General features: G+C 51.9%; 1 protein-coding gene across 3 annotated transcripts in view; it reads left to right on the top strand.

Annotated features, from left to right (window-relative positions):
• The first annotated feature begins 2999 nt into the window (after positions 1-2999).
• The window catches only part of PDLIM4 (PDZ and LIM domain 4), a 32587-nt gene continuing 16928 nt past the window's right edge, over positions 3000-18658 (top strand). Inside the window, exons 1-2 of one of the 3 annotated variants that reach the window (XM_048961129.1) lie at positions 3000-3190; positions 13168-13319. In XM_048961129.1, coding sequence (XP_048817086.1) covers positions 3098-3190; positions 13168-13319 — 245 coding nt within the window. In that variant the 5' untranslated portion in view covers positions 3000-3097. Of the gene's footprint in view, positions 3191-5712; positions 6050-13167; positions 13320-18658 lie in introns of those variants that run through there. The other 2 variants (XM_048961127.1, XM_048961130.1) reach the window with 2 other exon arrangements.

Below are 18658 nucleotides of genomic sequence, written 5' to 3' on the forward strand. Positions count from 1 at the left end.
CCAGCAGGCACCAGATGTGCTTGCAAGGAGCAAAGCAGAAATGCTGAGCGTCTTGAGCATCTTAAGCCACATGAAGCCCAGGAGGAAGAATACATTCATAACCCGCAGATCAACATTTAAATCACTGCAAAGATATCAAAGGAACTTATGTCTATATACTCCAGGCCCAGCATCCCTCTACAGAGAGGGCTGTAGGCTGCCCTCAGCCTTTTGCCAGCACCTGGAGGAGTGCAGCCCATGACCAGAAGAAGGCAATCTGAGCTGTCAGGCTGTGGGGATCCTTAAAATCATCCTCTGTGTGGGCAGATGCTCAAAGGTGTTATGGGAGGGTCTTATTATTGGGCCTTCCAGATAAACACGGGGCTTCTGCTGGACACTGGAGGGTGGCACATGGAACGCAAAGCTGGATATCTGCAGATCTGTGATAACAAAGGAAGGAAGCAGAGGGACACCGGTGGCAAAGGAGAGCCTGAATGAAGCGCTGGAAAAAGAAACAAAGAGGTGATAAGGCTCCAGGGTGGAAAAATACTGGAAACAAACACCGAGCAAAACACTGGGAGGAAAAAAAGTAGGGTGAGTGGAGGGGTGAGATTGAATTCATGATCACGTCTGACTTTCCCTTTGAGTAATGCATGGTCTGTGTTACAGCATGCTGGAGAGTTTCATGCTCAGCAAAAGGAGCACGCCGGAGATTCTACTATCAGCTCAGGGCCAGCGTTTGCTCCCACAGTGAGATCTGTATCACCTCCTGGTGATCCTGGTGGTTTCTGTTCCAGCAGAGCAGCTCACTTTTGGAAATGACTAAAAATACAGCTGAAAAGTCATCGAGTTATCAGAGACACAAAATAGTAATAGAAATCACTGAGTCCACTTTTCATCACCACAATGTGAGTGGGACTGGGCCCTTTTCAGGCTGCAGAATTGTGTTGGCTTTGGTCAGAGAAAGCAAGGAGGTGTGTGAGCAACTGGGGGGAATGGGGCAGCGAGGATGGGGTTCTGATGTCCTCCTCCCCAAAACCTGGGGATCGAGGGGTCAGGAATTAATTCCTGATGCTGTACGGTGATCTGAGGGCTGGTCCCCACATGGACAGGTTCCAGGGGGAGGAATTGAACTGCAGATACTCTTATTCAGAGTAAAACTGGCTCTCCTTCAGCTCAGTTTAATGTGTTTTGGAATGTAATTTAATTTGGAAGGAGCACACCCGCAAGTTTGAACTGATGTGGCCGATTTCCATCGCGTTTCACATGGGTGAACAGTCAGATGAGGTGAGGGGCAGCCTGGGCTGAGGATGTGAAAGGCCTCGAAGAGAAAACCTCCCCAAGTCAGTAACTTTCCCACCGGATTTCTGAAAGGAATGCTTTAATAGTGGGGATTTCAGTGTTTTCATCATCTGTTTTCTGGGCCAGCAAATTACTTTGAGAACCCAGCAGTGCCGGGCTGCACTCAGAAACCACCCTGGGACCAAAGCCCCATCCCTGCTTCCCAGCACCCAGCAGTAGGGAATTTTCCCCTGCAGGATGGTGGGAGCTGCTCCTCCAACACTGCTCACTGTGTCAGTGCTCAGCTGGGAGGGTTTTCTAATGCAAGAAGGAAACCTCAGGCTGGGCAGCTCTGCGAGCGGTGATATCACCCAGGAATGAGGGATGATTCATCACTGCTGCACAGACAAAAGGGAGCTCTGCAGCCTGGTGTGGACATTAAGGATGGGTGAAGCACTGCTGCTCCTGCTGCATCTCCGCTCTCCTTCTGGAGGTGTGATCCCATCCAGACAAACAAAGCTTGCTGTGTTTGGGGTTCAGAACAGCCACAATCTGCCCCAAATCACGAACGAGGCTGCAGCTCCCACCCAGCCCTGGCCAAAGCATCCTGCACAGCCCAGGCACGGCAGCCTCAGACAAACCCTCCTGTGGCACAAGCGAATGCACACGAAAACATTTTGCAGAGAATAGCACATAAATCAAAGTCACAGAAACCGGGCAACATGAAGCCACTTCATGAAACTGGACCTTTCTAACAATGCCTCCTTTGTTCAGCCCTGTTTGGAAGTCAGAGATTCCGGCCCAGCCCTGCCCAGGCAGAGCACTGTTTCCCAAGCTCCAGCATTACGAGGTTCCTGCTCACAACTCTGCTTCCAATGGAGCCCAGGTGAGAACTTTGCCCACTCTGCCTCCAGGCTGCCACCCAACACCACCCAGTGCCACCCAACTGTGTCCTATCCAACACCACGTCACCCACTGCTGTCCTATCTGATGCTGTGCTCCCAAATGCCGTGCCAGCCAGAAATCTCTGTGGCACAAGCATCCTTCTGGCATCCCAATGTAATTTGGGGGATGCAGTGCATTGGGGAACAGCCCCATTTCTCACTGTACAGCTGAGGGGACACGACACTGCCTTGGCAGCCCAAGACCCTTCCTGGGCACAGCCACAGTGAGTTGGCACAATCTCCCAAGCTGCTTGAACCCAGTCCATCATTCTGTTTGGAGTTTCAACCTTCTCCTTCAACACGCATGTTGTGATGAACAACCAGTAAAGCCTCTTATTTCACCAAAATATCACAGCATCTGCCTCACACTCTTGGGGAAGCAGCAGAAATTTGCATTGGCTGTGGCCACGATTGGTTTCGGTCACTTTGTTCAGTTTTGCTTTGACCACATCAATCATCCAACCACCCCCAAAATCAAAGCGAAACCAAACTGAGCGCGTGCAAACCCCCGGGGATGTTTGGTGCTTCCCTAGAGATGCTGGGTGCCACCGGAAGCTGGGAGCCCCCACCCCAGACTCCTTTCCCGGCGGGGACAAGGAGCTCCGCTCACCTATCGGGGTGCCACCAGCTTTGTAGCACAGCACGGGGACCCCGCAGGGTCGCCCAACACGCGGACGGGTCCCAACCTCCCCCGACGGGACTCGCTCCCCAGCTTCCCCGCTCCCCGCCGGTCCCCACCCGGCCCCGCACCCCCCCGCCCCGCCGCCCGGGCCCGCCCCCCCGGCCCGCCCCACTGCAGGGCCGGCCTCGGGGCCTCGGAGCCGCTTTAAGTGGATGCGACGGCGGCGGGCGGGAGCGGAGCGCAGCGCTGGGCACGGAGCCCCGACCCCGCTATGCCGCACTCGGTGGCCCTGCGCGGCCCCTCGCCGTGGGGCTTCCGCCTGGTGGGCGGTAAGGACTTCAGCACGCCGCTGACCATCTCCAGGGTGAGCGGGGCGGGGGGCTGCGTTCATTCATCCATCCCTCCCTCCCTCCCGGGTCAGCGTTCGGCTCCGGTGCAGATGCTGCTCGGCCCCTTTTGTAGTCTTTAGTTCCTGAGATTTAGGTTTAAAGTTGGCAAGGCGCACGGGTTCGTTCCCAAAAGCGGGTCTGTGGGATCTGGGGGGGGGGCACCGGTGGGGTTGGGGCGGAGTCCTGTGCATGGCTGCGGGGTCTATGGGACCCATGTAGGACTGGTGGTTGGACGAAGTGTACTCGTAGTGCTGCATGACAGCCCGAAGATGCGTTCTGGAAACTTCTTAAAAGCATCTCGGTGAGCGCACAGTGGGCTCTGTGTGTAGAGAGAGCGAGCTGAGTCCCGCGCACGGTGGGGTTGTTCCCGTGCTCCATGCCTACGCTGCAATGGGAGCAGTGCCCATCGCTGCTCAGCCCTTCCTCTGGGTTTGGGGGTATCCGTGGGCTCGATAAACAGTGAGAGCATTGAGAGGCTCTGGGAACAGCTGGATCGTAAAACTGTTGTCCTAACACATAAAAGCTGTTTGCCATCTCTTTCTTCGCCCGCCAAAGCCATGACAGAAAATGGAAAACATTTACCCTGTGCTATAAAGAATGAATTAGGGAAGAAAGCACCTCTTAAAATCTGCTGGTTTGTGTTGGAGCTCAGATGCGCCTCTCGCGTAGCTCCCAGTGACTGCTTTTGTTCTGGTGCCCCTCATGGGGTGAAGGATGGATGTGGGGGAGCTCGGAGAGGGCAAATAGAGAGGAGGTGAAAAGAAAACTCTCTTTCCCTTTTCCCTCCCCCCCAGCTGTGCAGAGTAATACTGAACTTCACAGCTGCCTGTGGGTGTCTGCGCGAGTGTTTCTGCTGTGCAGTGGAACATCTTAAGGCAGAGGTGGGAGCTGCTTTGCTGTTGCTTTGAAAAAGTTTGGCTTAATGTTCAACAAGAGAAAACAAAGTCTGCTTCTGCACAGTGAGGCAGCGCGCAGCTGGGATGTGGGACCTCTGGAGGTGTGAGAACAGCATTTATTGGGACAGGTCCTCCTCTGAGCAGAAGAGGGTGTCGCAGGGTGGTGCTCAGGTCATGGATCAGGCTCTCCTCCCTCTCATCCATCTCCTGGTGCTGCCCTGGCTGGGCGGGAGGCGATGCTCCTGTGATGGTGCAGGGCATGATGATGGGCATTGGGCGTACTGCAGTCCCCATCCTGGGCTCTGCTCTTACCATAAAGAGCCCTTGCTGGCTTGGGAAATAACACCCAAAAAGGGTGCAATGAAGGAGGAACTGCTGGGTTCCCTCTGCAGTGGTAGCAATGGCCGGGGCTGGGGGGCTCTGAGAGCTGTGCACAGAGCAGGTGTGCTGCCATGCTCTTTCCATCTCAGAATCGTAATGAGATAATTAAACTAATTGCTTGAGCAGCATTTAGGTCCCTCTGTTGGGCGAAACTGAGGCCGTGGCCCCTGGTCCCCCCCCACCTGGGGCAAGAGGAGATCTGCAGGGCTGCAGACAGAAGTGTGGGAGGGATCCTCTCCCCGCAGCCCATTGTTGAGGCTCTTGGCTGGCTTTCGCCTCCTTCCAAGTGCTCTCTTATTTATTTTGTATTAAAACGTCATTAAATTACAAACAGAGACTGTAAAAGGCAGAAGTTGTGGTGGGAGGAGGGAGCAGACCGTGGGGCTCCTGCATGCTGCTGCGAGCATCGCCTGCCTGCCTGCTGCGTGGGGAGCAGAGTGGGGTGCTGGGTGCGTGGCTGCGTGCTGCTGCTTACAGTGGGAGCTCAGCGGCTGTGTTTTGGGATTTGAGATGGCTGTGGGTGGCTTTCAGACAGGTCTCGGTGCCAAAGCTGTCTGCCTCTTTCTAATCCTACTCCTACTTGTTGTGAAATGTGAATTCCCTGTGTAGGGATGGTGGGTGGTGGAGGGTGGTGGGAAAAAAGTCTTGGTTGCTTGTAGGTTGGTTTCTCTGGTCTTTGCTAGACTGCTGAAGGAAATGATTTGTCTTCAGCCCCAATAGACCTGTGTTGTTTGGAGCTCATGCTGCTGCCTTCCTGGAGAGCTCTTCCAAAACCTAGCTGAGTGCCATTGCTCTGATGGCAGAGATATTAAATCGGTGGAGACCAACCCCAAAGTGGGGCTGGGAGGGGAGGGTAAGAGATAAAGAAGTGATGCTGTGAGGGGAGCTGTTGGAGCAGCGGGTGCTCAAAGCCAAGCCTTGGGCAGTACCTGCAGAGGATGAACATGAAGAAAACACAGCTTTGGCAGTGTGGAAAACAATGAAGTCGTACAACACTGGTTTGAAATGGGGCTTGAATGAGTTACCAGGGCTTGCTTTACCCATGAGCTCCCTATGTGGCCACAGTTGCACAGGTGCAGCTGGTGGTGGTGAGTCCATCACTTGCAGCTGTTCCCAAGGAGCTCATTAAATTGATCCATGATCTATTTGAAAGCAATTCTCTTCCCACTGTGCTTTGCTAATGATAAATGGGGATTGCATCGAGAACAGCTGATGCTGAGCTCGAGGGCTTGAGCTGGAGCACGAAGTTCTCCAGCCTTAGAGATAAGGAAATGCAAATGCTGATGGGTGGGCCTAGGGGGAGCCCTGCTTTGCTTTGTGCTATGGTTACAGAAAGTTGGAGCTGGGCGTAGTGCATTGTGTAATTAAAGGTTCCTCCTTCTAGGGATATTTATAGGGGAAGGGAAGTGACCCAGAGCGTCTGCTTAGAGTCTGTTTAATGACTCAGTAGAAAGTGGGTTTGGAGCTGGGTTCATTTTCTGGTAGCTGTCAGCTGCTGTTCCTTGGCTGAGGGGGGTGACAACGGGGCTGTGCTGGGGCTGCTGCAGCTCCATGCAGGTATGTGGAACAACTGACACAGTGCTGTGCCCATAACCACATCAGTCACTGCTGTGGGTCTGTGTGGGATCGCAGCTGGTCTGCCCCTTCAGAAGATAATCAGTCATTAGTGTAACTAGAATGCATTTAATGGCCTGAACTTGCCTGTGGAGTTCCTGCAGCAGCTGGCATTGCCTCCTGCCCAGCTCTGCCAATGCCAAGCACTGCTGCTGTTTGTCATAGCAGCTTGGCAGGTATTGACAAATGGACTGAATCCAGTGTTAGTAAATGTTTTTTTCTTAAACTAAAAGGCTATTTAATGGCATTTAAGAAAAGGACACAGTCGTTCTTTTATCCACTGCCCCCAACATCGGTATACATGCTGGCCTCCAGGAGAGTAGCAGAGCATGCATTTTCAGCTATGGGTGTGGAACCGTAACACGAGGAGAGCAAGAAATAATGGGTCTGCAATCCATTATTTGGGCATTGTTTGGCAAGTTCGGGTTGGCTTTTCAGTGTAAGGAACTTTTCTGTTTGAGCAAATAGTTCTGTTGCAGGCTGGGGAACTCGAGGAGGGGTTCTGTCTGTGGAGGAGTTCCTACGAGGGCTGCTGTGTTTGCTCCCCCCTTGCTGTGCTCCTGCCCACTGACTGCTGTGACTTATGGGGTGGGTGTTCAGCAGGCTGGGATGGCAGAGTGGGGCTGATAACCCCATAGGTGCCCACCTGTTGGCTACAGGGATGCAGCTGGAGATGCCAGCGAAGGGAATGTGGCTTTCCCTTTGTTCAGCTGCTAGGCCATAAAGCTGTTTCTTAGCTTTGTATGCAAATGGTGTGTATTGGATTGTTTGTTAAGTGGAAATGACCCACTTTGCTGTGTGCTCTGAAATAATGGCTCTGGTAGAGCCTAAAGCAAGGAACACCTCTGGCTTCTGCTGCCCTTCAGCTTTCCTGTCTGTATGAAAGAGCTGTGTCACTGTTGCACGTTTGTGTTTGTTCCAATGTGGTTCAAATGGGAACAGTGTTTTTAAATGGAAGGAATTCCTTTTGCCTGTTCTTTCACCGTGGTTGGTCTCGCAGTGATGGCTGTAAGGGGCTCAGTGGAACATCTGTGCCATTCTGGTACTCAGCACTGAACGTGAACTGAAGATGAGCGCTCACAGAAGCATTGCAGAGATGTTTGCTGCTGAAGGTACTGAGACATGGAGGCTTCACTTAATAACTGGAAGCAGAGTAAGAGCTGGTGCAGGAGACAGCAGCAGTATTGCATGTTGGAAGGAAAGCTACTGCTAATTACCCTAATCAAGCACGCTGATAATCCCAAGTGGGAAACCAGGCGGAAAGAATGATTCACAGAGGTCTATTCATACCCAGGCTGACCTTGGTGCGGGTGCAGCAAAACAAATGCAGCACACCCCTGAGAGTGCTTCAGGCCTCCACTGGGTCGAACAAAGCAGAAAGGGTTCTTTTGGCTCTTGTTAGAATATTGACATCACCTTCATTTCAGAGATTGAAAGATTGCCTGTTGGGACAGGTAGGCAGAGCTGCTTGGAGAAGTGCATGGGTGTAACCTGCTTGATGCAAGGATAAAGTAGAATAAAGTGAGGTATCGGAGTGCTGCTGTTGGTGTGGGCAGCGTGCAAGGGAAATACCTGGGGTGTTTGGTTTGGTCTTAAACTTTGTGTTGCTCTATAGCACAGTAAGTGTTGGTTAAACATAGAATCATAGCTTGGATTGGGTTGGGATAGAGCTCTGAAGGCCACCTGGTCCCACTCCCTGCAGTGAGCAGAGGCACCACAGCTCAGTGCTCAGAGCTCCCCAGCCTGACCTGTGCCTCTCTACCTTTAGCATAAGCAACTTCTTCCTTATAACCAATCTAAATCTCCCCTTTTTCAGCCTGAAACCATTTCTCCTCGCCCCGTCTCCTTCCCTTTAGGAACTGAGGGTCCACTTGTGTAGGTGTTCCTGCTGGAGGGACATCAGTCCTTTACGGCAAGTGTGTCACTATGGGCTATGTAGCATTAACACAGACAGTTGCAATTCACTCTTCTTGCTTGGGGGAAGTGCAGGTGGTGTCTGCAGGTGACACAGTGAGTCCTAGAGCATGCACATCCTCTTACAAATAATATTTGAACTTCTGTTTGATTTGAGCTCCATGTCCTCTCCTGGCTCTGATACCCAAGCACGCAGTGAATTATCTATATGCTTTAAGTCACCTGTGTCCACGGGTGCTGGAGTGTGGGGCTGATAACGCAGCCAGAGCAAACTTGTTAACAGGAGGTGCAGGCTGTGATTTGCTGTGGGTGGGGACTGCAGTGAGGCACCAGCTGTGAGTGCGATGGGTTTGTGCACAGCCATGAGCACCACGTGTGCTGTGAGCCCTGCAGATAAGGGCTGAGGCGTTTGGTTTCAACTTCAGTGCTTGCATGCAGCCCCAAGCAAGAGGAGGATATGTTGGGCCATTGGAGCAGAGGCAGAGCCATGGAGCACGGTGTATGTGAATGTCTCCATGCATGGGGGGGGGTTGCAGAAAGTAAGCCTCTATGACCATACAGAACAGATCCCTATTTAAAAAAAAATCTCTGTGTGAGTATTTCCACTCATAAGTTTTCCAAATGTCATGAAGATGCCTTTGGAGCTCCTCCCTCGCTCCATCCTTCTTGTCAACTGGAGAAGCAAAACCTTGCAGCTCATGTTCTCACCCATTAATCCCTACATAATTCTGCAGAAATACTGACCCTGGGAGCTGTCACCCACTGTAAGGCACAGAATGCTGCCTGGAAGCCCTCAGCACACACAGGGCTTTCAGCACAAAGGCCAAACCCTGTGGGATATCTCCATGCACAGATAAAGCAGGGGAAGGTGGTGGTGTGGCAGCAGCATGGGGCTGACGGCATGTTGCTTTCACCAGGCTGGGATTTCAGGTTTGCTCTCCAGCTGGGTGTGAGCTGCTTGTACTGAGTGCCTTGTGCTTGGTGGCACTGGCAGGGTGTGCTGAGCATACTTTGAGGGCAGTTCTGCAAGCAGCTCAGGGTTTCACTCTGCAATGTGCCCATGGGATTCTCCAAAGAACCCAAATTCCTAGAGATGGTGTGGGAAGTTGGGGCTTTCCTGCAGTGCTGAGTCCAACGGCACAAGCCTTAGGTGCTGCACAGCTTCTATTTAAGCAATTATAAAAATGCAACTGGATTAGTGAGGAATGTATGTTGGCTCAAAGCACAGTGCTTTGGAGCACTGAGGAGCATCCCTGTGAAGAGTGCTCAGAGGATTTGGGGGCTCTGTCTCTGTTAGATGGCCACCAAACCCCGCTTCTTCCTGTGCTCAGACAGTGCTGCTGTCAGAGCAGCCATGGCTGCACTGTGTGCCTCCTGTGAGCACAAGTTTGCTTTGTTTAGAAGCTGAGAACTTTGTCACACTACCTTGAGAGGCTCTCCAAGGCTTTAATCAGGCTCTTTTGATCATGCTTGCAGAGCAGAAATTTCCCCATGACTTGTCAATCTTAAATCCAAGGTAATGTGTTACAGTGTGGTCTGCATAGGGTTGCGTGGGACTGTGCACCTTCACTCATTAAGTGCTGTGAAAGTGATTTCGTTAATTGATGAGATGAGTTGTTTTGTTGCTGTAGTGCTCAATATGTTCATCTACTAATGTAACTTTTTAACGTGACCCGTAAAGCTTTTGCACAAGTGTTAGATGATCTTAATGGTCTCTCCCAACCATAATGATTCATTATTCCAGCTGGTGATGTTGACCAGGTTCTGGAGCCCTCCTGTGCAGAACTGCTGCTGGGTGGGACTTGCAGTGCTTGGGTCGGTCCCTGGCTGCCCACAGGGTGGTGGCAGTGCCATCAGAGCAGCACTGGGTTCCTGCTGGGGGTTGGCTCTGTGCTGGCTGCTTGTGTGGGGCTGGTGCCCTGCAGCGGTTGTGCTCCAGAACTGAAGGAATCGTGCTATATGTGTTACAAAAGTCAACTCTTAGTGCAAATAATACTGCTTACCAAACTAGATAGCTGGTGCTGGAAGCTGTGCTGGCTTAGTGGAACACTTGCCTCAGTGTGCATTATTTCCTTGGCCCAAAGTCAGATGCTAGCACTCAGTAAATCACAGCGGGGCCCCAGCGGCCAGATGAGAGGCACTGCTGGACTTGGGGCTTTTCCCAGACCTGCTCCAGAGCATCCCCATGGCTGCTGGGTTGATCCTATTGCAGCATAGCCTGGTGGTATTTCCCATGGGCAGCGCTGGGATGGAATTGCCCTTGATGTGGTGACACCGATGTCCTCAGTGAGCAGCAGTGCTGGGCTCTGGTGTAGGTCTGGTGCTGTTACCCTGCTCGTGGTCCCCCCCAGTCCCTCTGGGCTGGTGCTCTCAGTGTAGCAGCTGTATCTGCCACAGGGACAGAGCACAGGGAGAAGGATGGTGTGTGGGCATCTGCTTCCCCTTGTTTTAGTTCTGTTTCCTCTGGTGTTTTGTGTTGATGTCTTACAGGTATACACGCTGTGAAAGGGAAACAAAGAAGCAATCCCTTACTCCTGCAGAGGGGTTAAATGCAGAAGGTTGTTCTCTCCTGACAGGGCTTGGCTCTGGAGCTCAGGGAGTGCCACACGTTGTGTGTGTGTGCTGAGGGGCACACGAGGGGGGGGGGGGGGGGGTGCGTGTGGTGCGTGTGGATGGAGCTGCAAGGCTGTGTGTGCCAGAGGCTGTGATGGGGGGGGAACTCCACAGCAGCTCCTTCCTGGCACCGCTGGGCACCTCCCAAACAAGCCTTGTTGCTGGTTTTCATAAACACGTCCTCAAGAATCAGCTCCTCTGACGGAGGCCCCTCTGGAGAGCACACAGCCCCAGTGACTCGGAGCAGATTGGTTTTGCAGCGTTTGTAACCGTGATGTATCCAGTTACTCTGAAATTGGTGCTTCGTTCACATCATGCACGCTGCTTGCAGTGCAGCAAAGCCCTCTCTCAACAGAGGCATGGATGGGTGGGTGTCTATGTTAGCAGCTCCCTGCTGCCCCAGGATTTCAGTGCCCTGCTGATGTGGCGTCCATGTGAAGTGCATGGCTGCACCCTAACAGAGCTGCAGCCGCAGAGTGTGAGGGTCAAGGCTTCCCTGTTTGTGGAGGTGGATACTCAGTGCTGGTGTGATGGCAGCTGTTGTTGGGGAGGAAATGTGGCTTCTGAAGTCCTCAGAGCGTTCAGGTTTGAGCTGACCCATGTCCCTCTGCTCCTTCCCATTTACTTGTGCATTTCCATGCGGTAAGCTGGAGGCTGGACTGGAAACGTGCTACAACAAAGCTTATTACACTTAATGCTGTGCCCTTTTCTTCATGTCTTGCAGGAGGCTGTGTGGCTCCACATAGAGCAGGTAGGGCTGTACCACAGCCTGGTCCTGCCCTCAGAACAGCACAGTGGCACAGCCTGGTTTGCTTTGCTCTGGCACCTTTTGGTGCTGATGGTGTCACACAGCTGCAGTTGGGAGAACTTGGCTTGGAGCATCTCAAGCATTCATCACTGGCAGATGTGAGCTCTGGACCTGCCACGTGTTCCTGTGCTGGTTCCCAGACTATGACCCTGATGCTGTATCTCAAACTAATGTGCTCTTGGAGCTCTGCTCCGTTTCCAGCCCTCAGTCATCTCCATGGATAGCATAAAATGCTAACATGAAGATGCTGCCAAAATAATCTGAAATAAACCAGAAACCGAAAATAGGAAACAGCAAAGAGCCCCATCTATGAGCAGCTTTTCTCCAAGGAAGGTATGATCTGGTTAAGATCAGTGTAAAGGGAGAAACGCATCAGACACGAGGAGCAGATGAGAACAAGATGTGGTGGCGTTGGGTCGGGCTGTCAGCACAGGGCTGGGTGGCCGACACCAGGGGATGCATGTGGCAGCACGTTGTTCTGCAGAGGTGTGTGCTTGGAGGTGCTCCACGGGCTCCTGCCTGGCACAGGGCAGGGCTGGCAGCTTCCCAGGCTGTGGAAGGAGCCTGGTGCTGGGGAATGCCATTGTTTCTAATGTGGGTTCAAAGAAAAACAAAAGGATAAATGAATTCCGGGGGGGGGGGGGGGGGGACTGCCAACAAAAACAATTAATCTCTCCGGGATTAAAATGCCCCATGTCACAACTCTGCAGCCGATGTGCTCTGCGGTGAGAAATGCCTCCCTTTGTTTGCTCTGGGCTGAGTCAGAGGCAGCCAGGAGGTGGCTGGGCAGGTTTGTTTGGAGGAACTATTGAAGAGCAAAGGGTGAGTGCTGATCTGCGCCGACAGCACGACAAAAGGCTCAGCATGGCATCAGCTCTGCTCAGCTGCACGGAGCGTTCAGAGCTCCCCGTGCACCTCCAGGTTCAGGGCACAGACACTGTAGTGATGCACTTGCAGACATGCTTACCTGTCCTGCCTGTGTGTTGCACTGTTTTGTCTTATCCCGAGAGTTAAAAGCGTAGTAATTGGGTTGATGTAAAGGAAAGGGTAACTTCTCAAGGTTTTTCTGTAGGCTGTGGGATTGGCCCTGTGTCTGAGCACAAGTGGTACCTTGGGAAGGGAGTTGGAAGCTCTGTAAGGTTTTGATGTTCCTACACAAACAGTCAGGATGGGCTGTGGGGATGGATGGGCTGTGGGACATTCTGTGCAGAGCTACAGAGTGACGGATCCTTGAACAACGGTCAGGAAAAACTGATGTGAAACGCAGCGTCCCTGCAGGAAGCAATTAGGGTGACTGCTCTCACCCTTAAATTACATCTTTTTCCAGAGTTTTTATGTGCTTCTAGGGACTGATTCCCAGAGCTTGTTTTAAGGCCTGCGGGCTGAAGGAGTTGGACTTGATGGTCCTTATGGGTGCCTTCCAACTCAGGATATTCTGTGATGCTGTGTTGAAGGAGTGCATTGTGGTGTTTGAAGGGGACCTGGGCACGTGCTGGGGCTGATGGAGCCCTGTGGGCTGAGAGCTGGCACCTGATGGCATCTCTGTGTGGCATGAACCCCAGAGATGTTGGTGTGAGCCCAGGTGGAACCTGAGTGCTGTTGGCTTGGCAGAACACGCAGGTCTTCTCCAGAGATGAGCACACTGAGGGAGCTGTTACTCCAATAAACGTTAATTTCTTTAAATTGAGCATTCTTTTAAATGCATCTTCTATCTCTTCTCACCTAGATTAACCCTGGAAGTAAAGCAGCCCTGGCCAACCTGTGCCCTGGAGACATCATTCTGGCCATTAATGGGGAGAGCACGGAAGCCATGACGCACCTGGAGGCACAGAACAAGATCAAGGCATGCGTGGAGCAGCTGCTGCTGTCTGTGAGCAGGTGGGAACGGCCTGCTGTGCTGTGTCCTCAGCAACGTATTGCAGTGGTGCTTTGCTCTTTTTGCTCTTTGTGCTCTTGTCCGTTTTGGTTGATCCTTCTGCAGAAGGCTTGCAGCCAACCCCAGAGCAGGCGTGCCGTGGGGTTTGCTTCTGGATGCATCCTGGTGCAGCTGTTCTGTGGTTTTAGACACACTGAGGCAAAAGCTGTTTTTGAAGGAGCACCGATTAAATGAGTGGGTCTGGATTCTCCCTCAGCACCTCTCAAAGGTCCCAGGGGCTGAGCAGGATCAGACCCTGCAAACCTCCTATGCAGGAGGTGACCTGAGCAGGAGAAGCACTGCAGCCAAAACCCCATTTGGGAGAAGCCTCCCATATTCTGTTGGCTCCTACCCATTGTTTTCCTAAATGTCTCTTCCATGAATGTGTCTGGAGGTGCTGCCAGCTACACGTGGCATTTTTGTTTCTTAATATTTCAAAGCAAAATGAAGGTTTGTTTTGGTTTCTTTGCTTTCTGTTGAAGTTAGTCTTTTAGCTAAAGGCTTTTGATGCAAGTCACAAATGATCTGTTCCTTATAAGGCTCCTAAATGGCTGCTATCTCTTAACAGATTTAAATAAATTTGTCATAATTATCCACTTCAGATTAAAAAGGCATTTCCTGCTATGAAGAAGCTGTCACTGAGTGTTTATGCATCTCTTAGGAAATATGTGGCTTCTGACTGGTAGCTGGGTCCCAGAGCGTGGTGCAGCCACCCTGCTTGCTGTGTGAGGAGCACTGCTGTGAAGCACAAACCTGGTTTTGTTCCTGGGGGTTCATGGGGCAGAGGCACTTACAAAGCCTGACTGCTGCAGGGATCACCGAGCCCAGCCATGCTGTAGTGGTTACATGGCTGCAACTTTGGGAAAGAAAGGGGGAGGAGGAGAAAAGAAAGGACCCTTCATGCAGGTGGGACTTCTCTGGCTTTCACCAGGAGCAATTTTCAGGAGGCTGCTACCAAGTCCTGTTTCTCGGCCCCTTTTTAGCATCAATTGGCATGTCTTTGCTCATAGAAACATAGAGTGGCTTAGATTGGGAGGGACCTTAAAGCTCATCTCATTCCACCCCTTGCCATGGGAAAGGTTGCCAACCTCTAGATCAGGCTGCCTAAAATGTCACCCACGTGGCCTTCAGTGCCTCCTGGGATGGGGCACTGCAGCCTCTCTGGGCAGCCTGGGTTGGTGCGTCACAGCCTCTGGGAAAAAATTTCTTCCTAATGTGTAACAGTCGTCTCTCCTCCTTTAATTTAAAGCCATTCCCCCCATATCAGACCGTGTAAAAGAAGTCTGTTCCCCTCCTGCTTGTAAGCTCCCTTCAAGTACTGGAAGGCTGCAGTGAGGTCTCCCTGGAGCCTTCTCTTCTCCAAGCTGAACAGACCCGACACCCTCCAACTTAATTCATAGGATGCTCAGCCCTCTGGCCATCCTTGCGCCCCTCTTCTGGTCCTACTTCAACAGCCCCACATCCCTCCTGTACTGGGGGTCCCAGCCTGGACACAGTACTGCAGATGGGGCCTCATGAGGGCAGAGCAGAGGGGGACAATCTTTTGTTGAGGGAGATGGAGTTGCAGGTATTTTTTGCCCTGAACACTGACTATCTGTAAATGTGTCTGTGTGTGCAGTGTCATCCTGCAATGCTGAACTTACTCAGTACTTATATGTCCATGTTTATATGCAGAAGATAAAACTTAGCTGAATAGTGAAAGGGAACATTGTCATCACAGCAGCTTGAAGACTTCTTTCCATCTGCCCAGCCAGATGTGGGGCCGTGCCAGTGGCCATCGCTCACTTTGTGCCCAGCAAAGCTCTGATTGCTCTGCAGTGTGCCTGCTGGAGGTGGAAACTTTGTCATGCCTGGAACGGGGCTCTGCCAGATGTGACTCAAGAGCCTTGATGAAATCATCAGATTTTTCAACTGATTTTTTTTTTTTTTTTTAATCTGTAAGCTGAAGGCTGTATGGCTGCCCCCAATTCATGGCTATAGAACAGGGCAGGAGGATGGTCCCCCACCTGGTGGGGACTGAGGGAGTCAGGGACAAGCATTGGAAGTCAGCCACCGAACTGTGGGCATTAAACTCTGAGCTGAAGCTGTTGTGCATCCCGCTGTAGGAGCCTGATAGAAGCTGCTGTGTTGAGGCAAGGTAATTCAGGGGTTTCTGACCTTTATCCCTGCTGACATGTTAGGACAAAGAGATGATGCTTTTGTTTTGCTCTGCTGACGGCACAGTGGTTCAGGAGTGGCAGCAGTTGCCCTGTGCAAGCATTGTGCAGTCCTGCTGTTCACCCATATCCTATAAAGGAGGTGATTTGTTCTTCAGAGCCATTTCCCATTTTGGTGCTCTGCAGCCCAGGGTTTGCTGGCAGCAATGTTTGCTCCTCAGAGGAAGCTGGCTGTATCATAGAATCATATCTGAGAGGTCTTTTCCAACCTGATTCTGTGATTCTGTGTGTGTAAATGCAGATTTAAATCCCCTGGATGGATGCAGAGAGCAGCAGGGGCCCATGTGGGGGGTCTGTGTGTGGGGTAGCTTAGCTCAGCAGCAAGGCCATCACAGGGCCTTATTGTTGTTCAGCTTTGGGGTTCTTTAGAGAGCAACTGTCTTGCAGGGCCCAGAGAGCTTTCTGTAATTCCTCCTGATGGGAAACTCTGACATTGGTGATGTGTAACAGAGTTGGTTTAGTTTTCAGATTGCATTCAGTGAATTGCCTTTGACTGAAAGTAGGGAAGTCAGAACGGGTGAAAACCATATGGGGAAAAAAGCAGGAAGGGTTGTTTGCCATCTATTGGGGCAGGCACACAGACCTGGGTGTCCCGACAGCAGCCTGACCCACCTGGGCTCTGTGTGCATAGGGTGCATAGAGCCCTATGATGGAGATGCAGAGGGAGATGCTGATTATCGTTTATCAGGGTCACTTGACGAAGATTCTCAGTCACACTGATGGGTAAGCAAATAAAGAACCAGGATGAGTGGTAGTTTGTGTGCAGGATAAACCTCTGGGGTGTAGAGCTTTCCCATGCAGCACGGACTGTTTGCTCCCTGTGCTTGGGAGGAACCAGCTGGAATGGGTTTTGTGTCACACCAGTGAGGTGTGACAGCGTGGGTGAACTGCAAATGGACGTGGGCCTCTTCCTTAGCACAGTCTGTCATTAGAGACCTTACACTGGGTTTGGCTCTCTTGCCTGGTGGCATGGCAGGAGCTGCCTCTGCTTTCAGTCTGGAAGAAGACAAACAGAGTGCTTCTGACCAAAGGCAAACGTGCAATTTCCTGGCAGCGTGATGGGAAGCAGTGCTGAGAGCAGCCTGGCTCTGCACTGAGTGCTGGGAGGATGGCAGGGGGGGCATTCAGTGTCTCTGCTGAGCAGCAATGAGAAGCTGTGAAAACTGAATAATTGCAAGCTGAAAGATTGCACCTGAATTCTCTTGGCTTATTAACATTATTTTTCTCCCCTTAACTCACCTTATCCTCCTCCTGGAAGGCTGTCAGCCCTCGGGCTGGTGTGTGCTGTGTGCTCTGGCCCTGAGCTAACTGGCACAACAGCACAGCTCAGCCTCTTCTCACGTAGTGCTGTGCAGTGCTCTTACTTTTTCTAAAGAAAGCCTCGCCTGTTCCTTTACACATCAGTGTCTCTTGGGTTCTGGTGCAGCCCTGGTTATTTGAGAAGACTTATTTCTTCAGATGGGGATATGCTTCAAGTGAGAGCAGCCACAGAGCTCAGCTGGAGCTGTGCTTTGCTGAAACCCATGTAAGTCTGCAGCGTGGGCTCTGCTCACTCCTGTTTGTCCCAGGGTGGGGGGTTCTCAGGAAGGTGCCTCCCTGGAGGAGGAAGCCCAGCGATGGGATCTGCCTGGACCCACACGTCACTGACTTGCTGGAGTCCCCTTGTCTCTGCACACATCTTTCTGGATGCTATATTGGCCTGAGCCACACTGCTGGGAGATGGAAATGTTACAGTGCGTGATGTGCCCCTCCTGGAAACTTGAGAACAACTGAAAAAGTGAATCACAGCTTCCCCTCTGGAGCCATGTGAGGACGAACAGAGGGGAAAACCAACAGTGCTGCAGTGCCTGGTGCCAGGGGAGAGAAGGCAGCAGCCCCACAGCTGTGCCCTTTGTGAGGTGCTGGTGTGGTAGGGGCTGATCCTGCAGCCCCATGGTGAGCATCGTGAGCATCCCCTCCCAGCAGGGCAATGGCCGTGTGAGCAGCAGGAGTCACCTCTGCAGCTGAGACCTTAATGGTGGGAGATGGGCAGAACCCAAAGCTGCTGCCCTACGGAGGCACTGAGTGGATGTGGTCATAGGGGGAGGTGGTGGCACATCCTGGGCTGCACTGCTGAGCGCTGCATGTGAGCATGGAAAGGGCTGCAGGAAGGGGATGTGGGGATTCTTACAGTGTGAGAATGGCTCTGTCAATGCTGAGAGCAGGAATGGCAGATTGTTACCAGGTGCAAAAACATTGCGGTGAAAATGTGTGAGTGTATGTGAGTGATTCTTTGAAAGTGATACAGAGTCTTTTTAGAAAACAAATTGTGGGGTAAAAGGTGTCTGCAGCTTGCTTTATTTGTTTTAGGTTTGTCTTGTTAATGAGCCTGTTTCTCACGCAGCCTTGTGTTGAAGGGCCTGGGTCAGTTTATTTTCCTTAGGATTGTCCGAGCAGCCGTCAGAATAGAGCAGAGCGTTGTTAATGCAGAGTAATGATTTCCACATAGCTGACTTTAATCCCCTGCAATGTATCTGAAAACACTTTTCCTGTGAATTAAACAGCTTGGAACATGTAATTGTGGTGTCTGAGCTCTCAGCCGTTGTGTTGCGGAGTGTGATTGGCCTCTGCTGTGCCCGAGCAGCACAGGGTGAGTGCCTTGGGGTGGCCCTGCTGAGCCCAAAGCCCCAGTGGGTCTCCCTGCTGCTGGGGATGCTGCTTTGGGTTCGTTCCCCTGGGAGAGGGAAAGTCTCTGAGCAGGAATGCACCTGATACTTTAGTAGACCTTGGTGTCTCTTGGGTAGGGCTGGCTGCTCCCTTGATCCCTTCTGCTTGGCAGGAAGTCTCTGAAGGTGTTGGATAAAACCAAAGCTGTGCCATATCAGTTTAATTTCAGAGCAGCTCAACTGGAAGCTGCTGCTGAGGTCAGTCTGGGTTTGTTCCGGCCATTGCTGGGGGCTGGTGAGGTTGCATCTTGTGTATGTGAGGAAACTTCTGGTTGCTCCAGGGGAGTGATGGCAAAGCTTTTGAGTTTCATCATTAAAAGCACCAACTATGATCAGGCTTCTAGCTGGGTGCCTGCACTCTGAGCGCCTCTGTCACTAAGT

This window comes from Lagopus muta, chromosome 14 (genome assembly GCF_023343835.1).
Source record: "Lagopus muta isolate bLagMut1 chromosome 14, bLagMut1 primary, whole genome shotgun sequence".
Taxonomy (NCBI): domain Eukaryota; kingdom Metazoa; phylum Chordata; class Aves; order Galliformes; family Phasianidae; genus Lagopus; species Lagopus muta.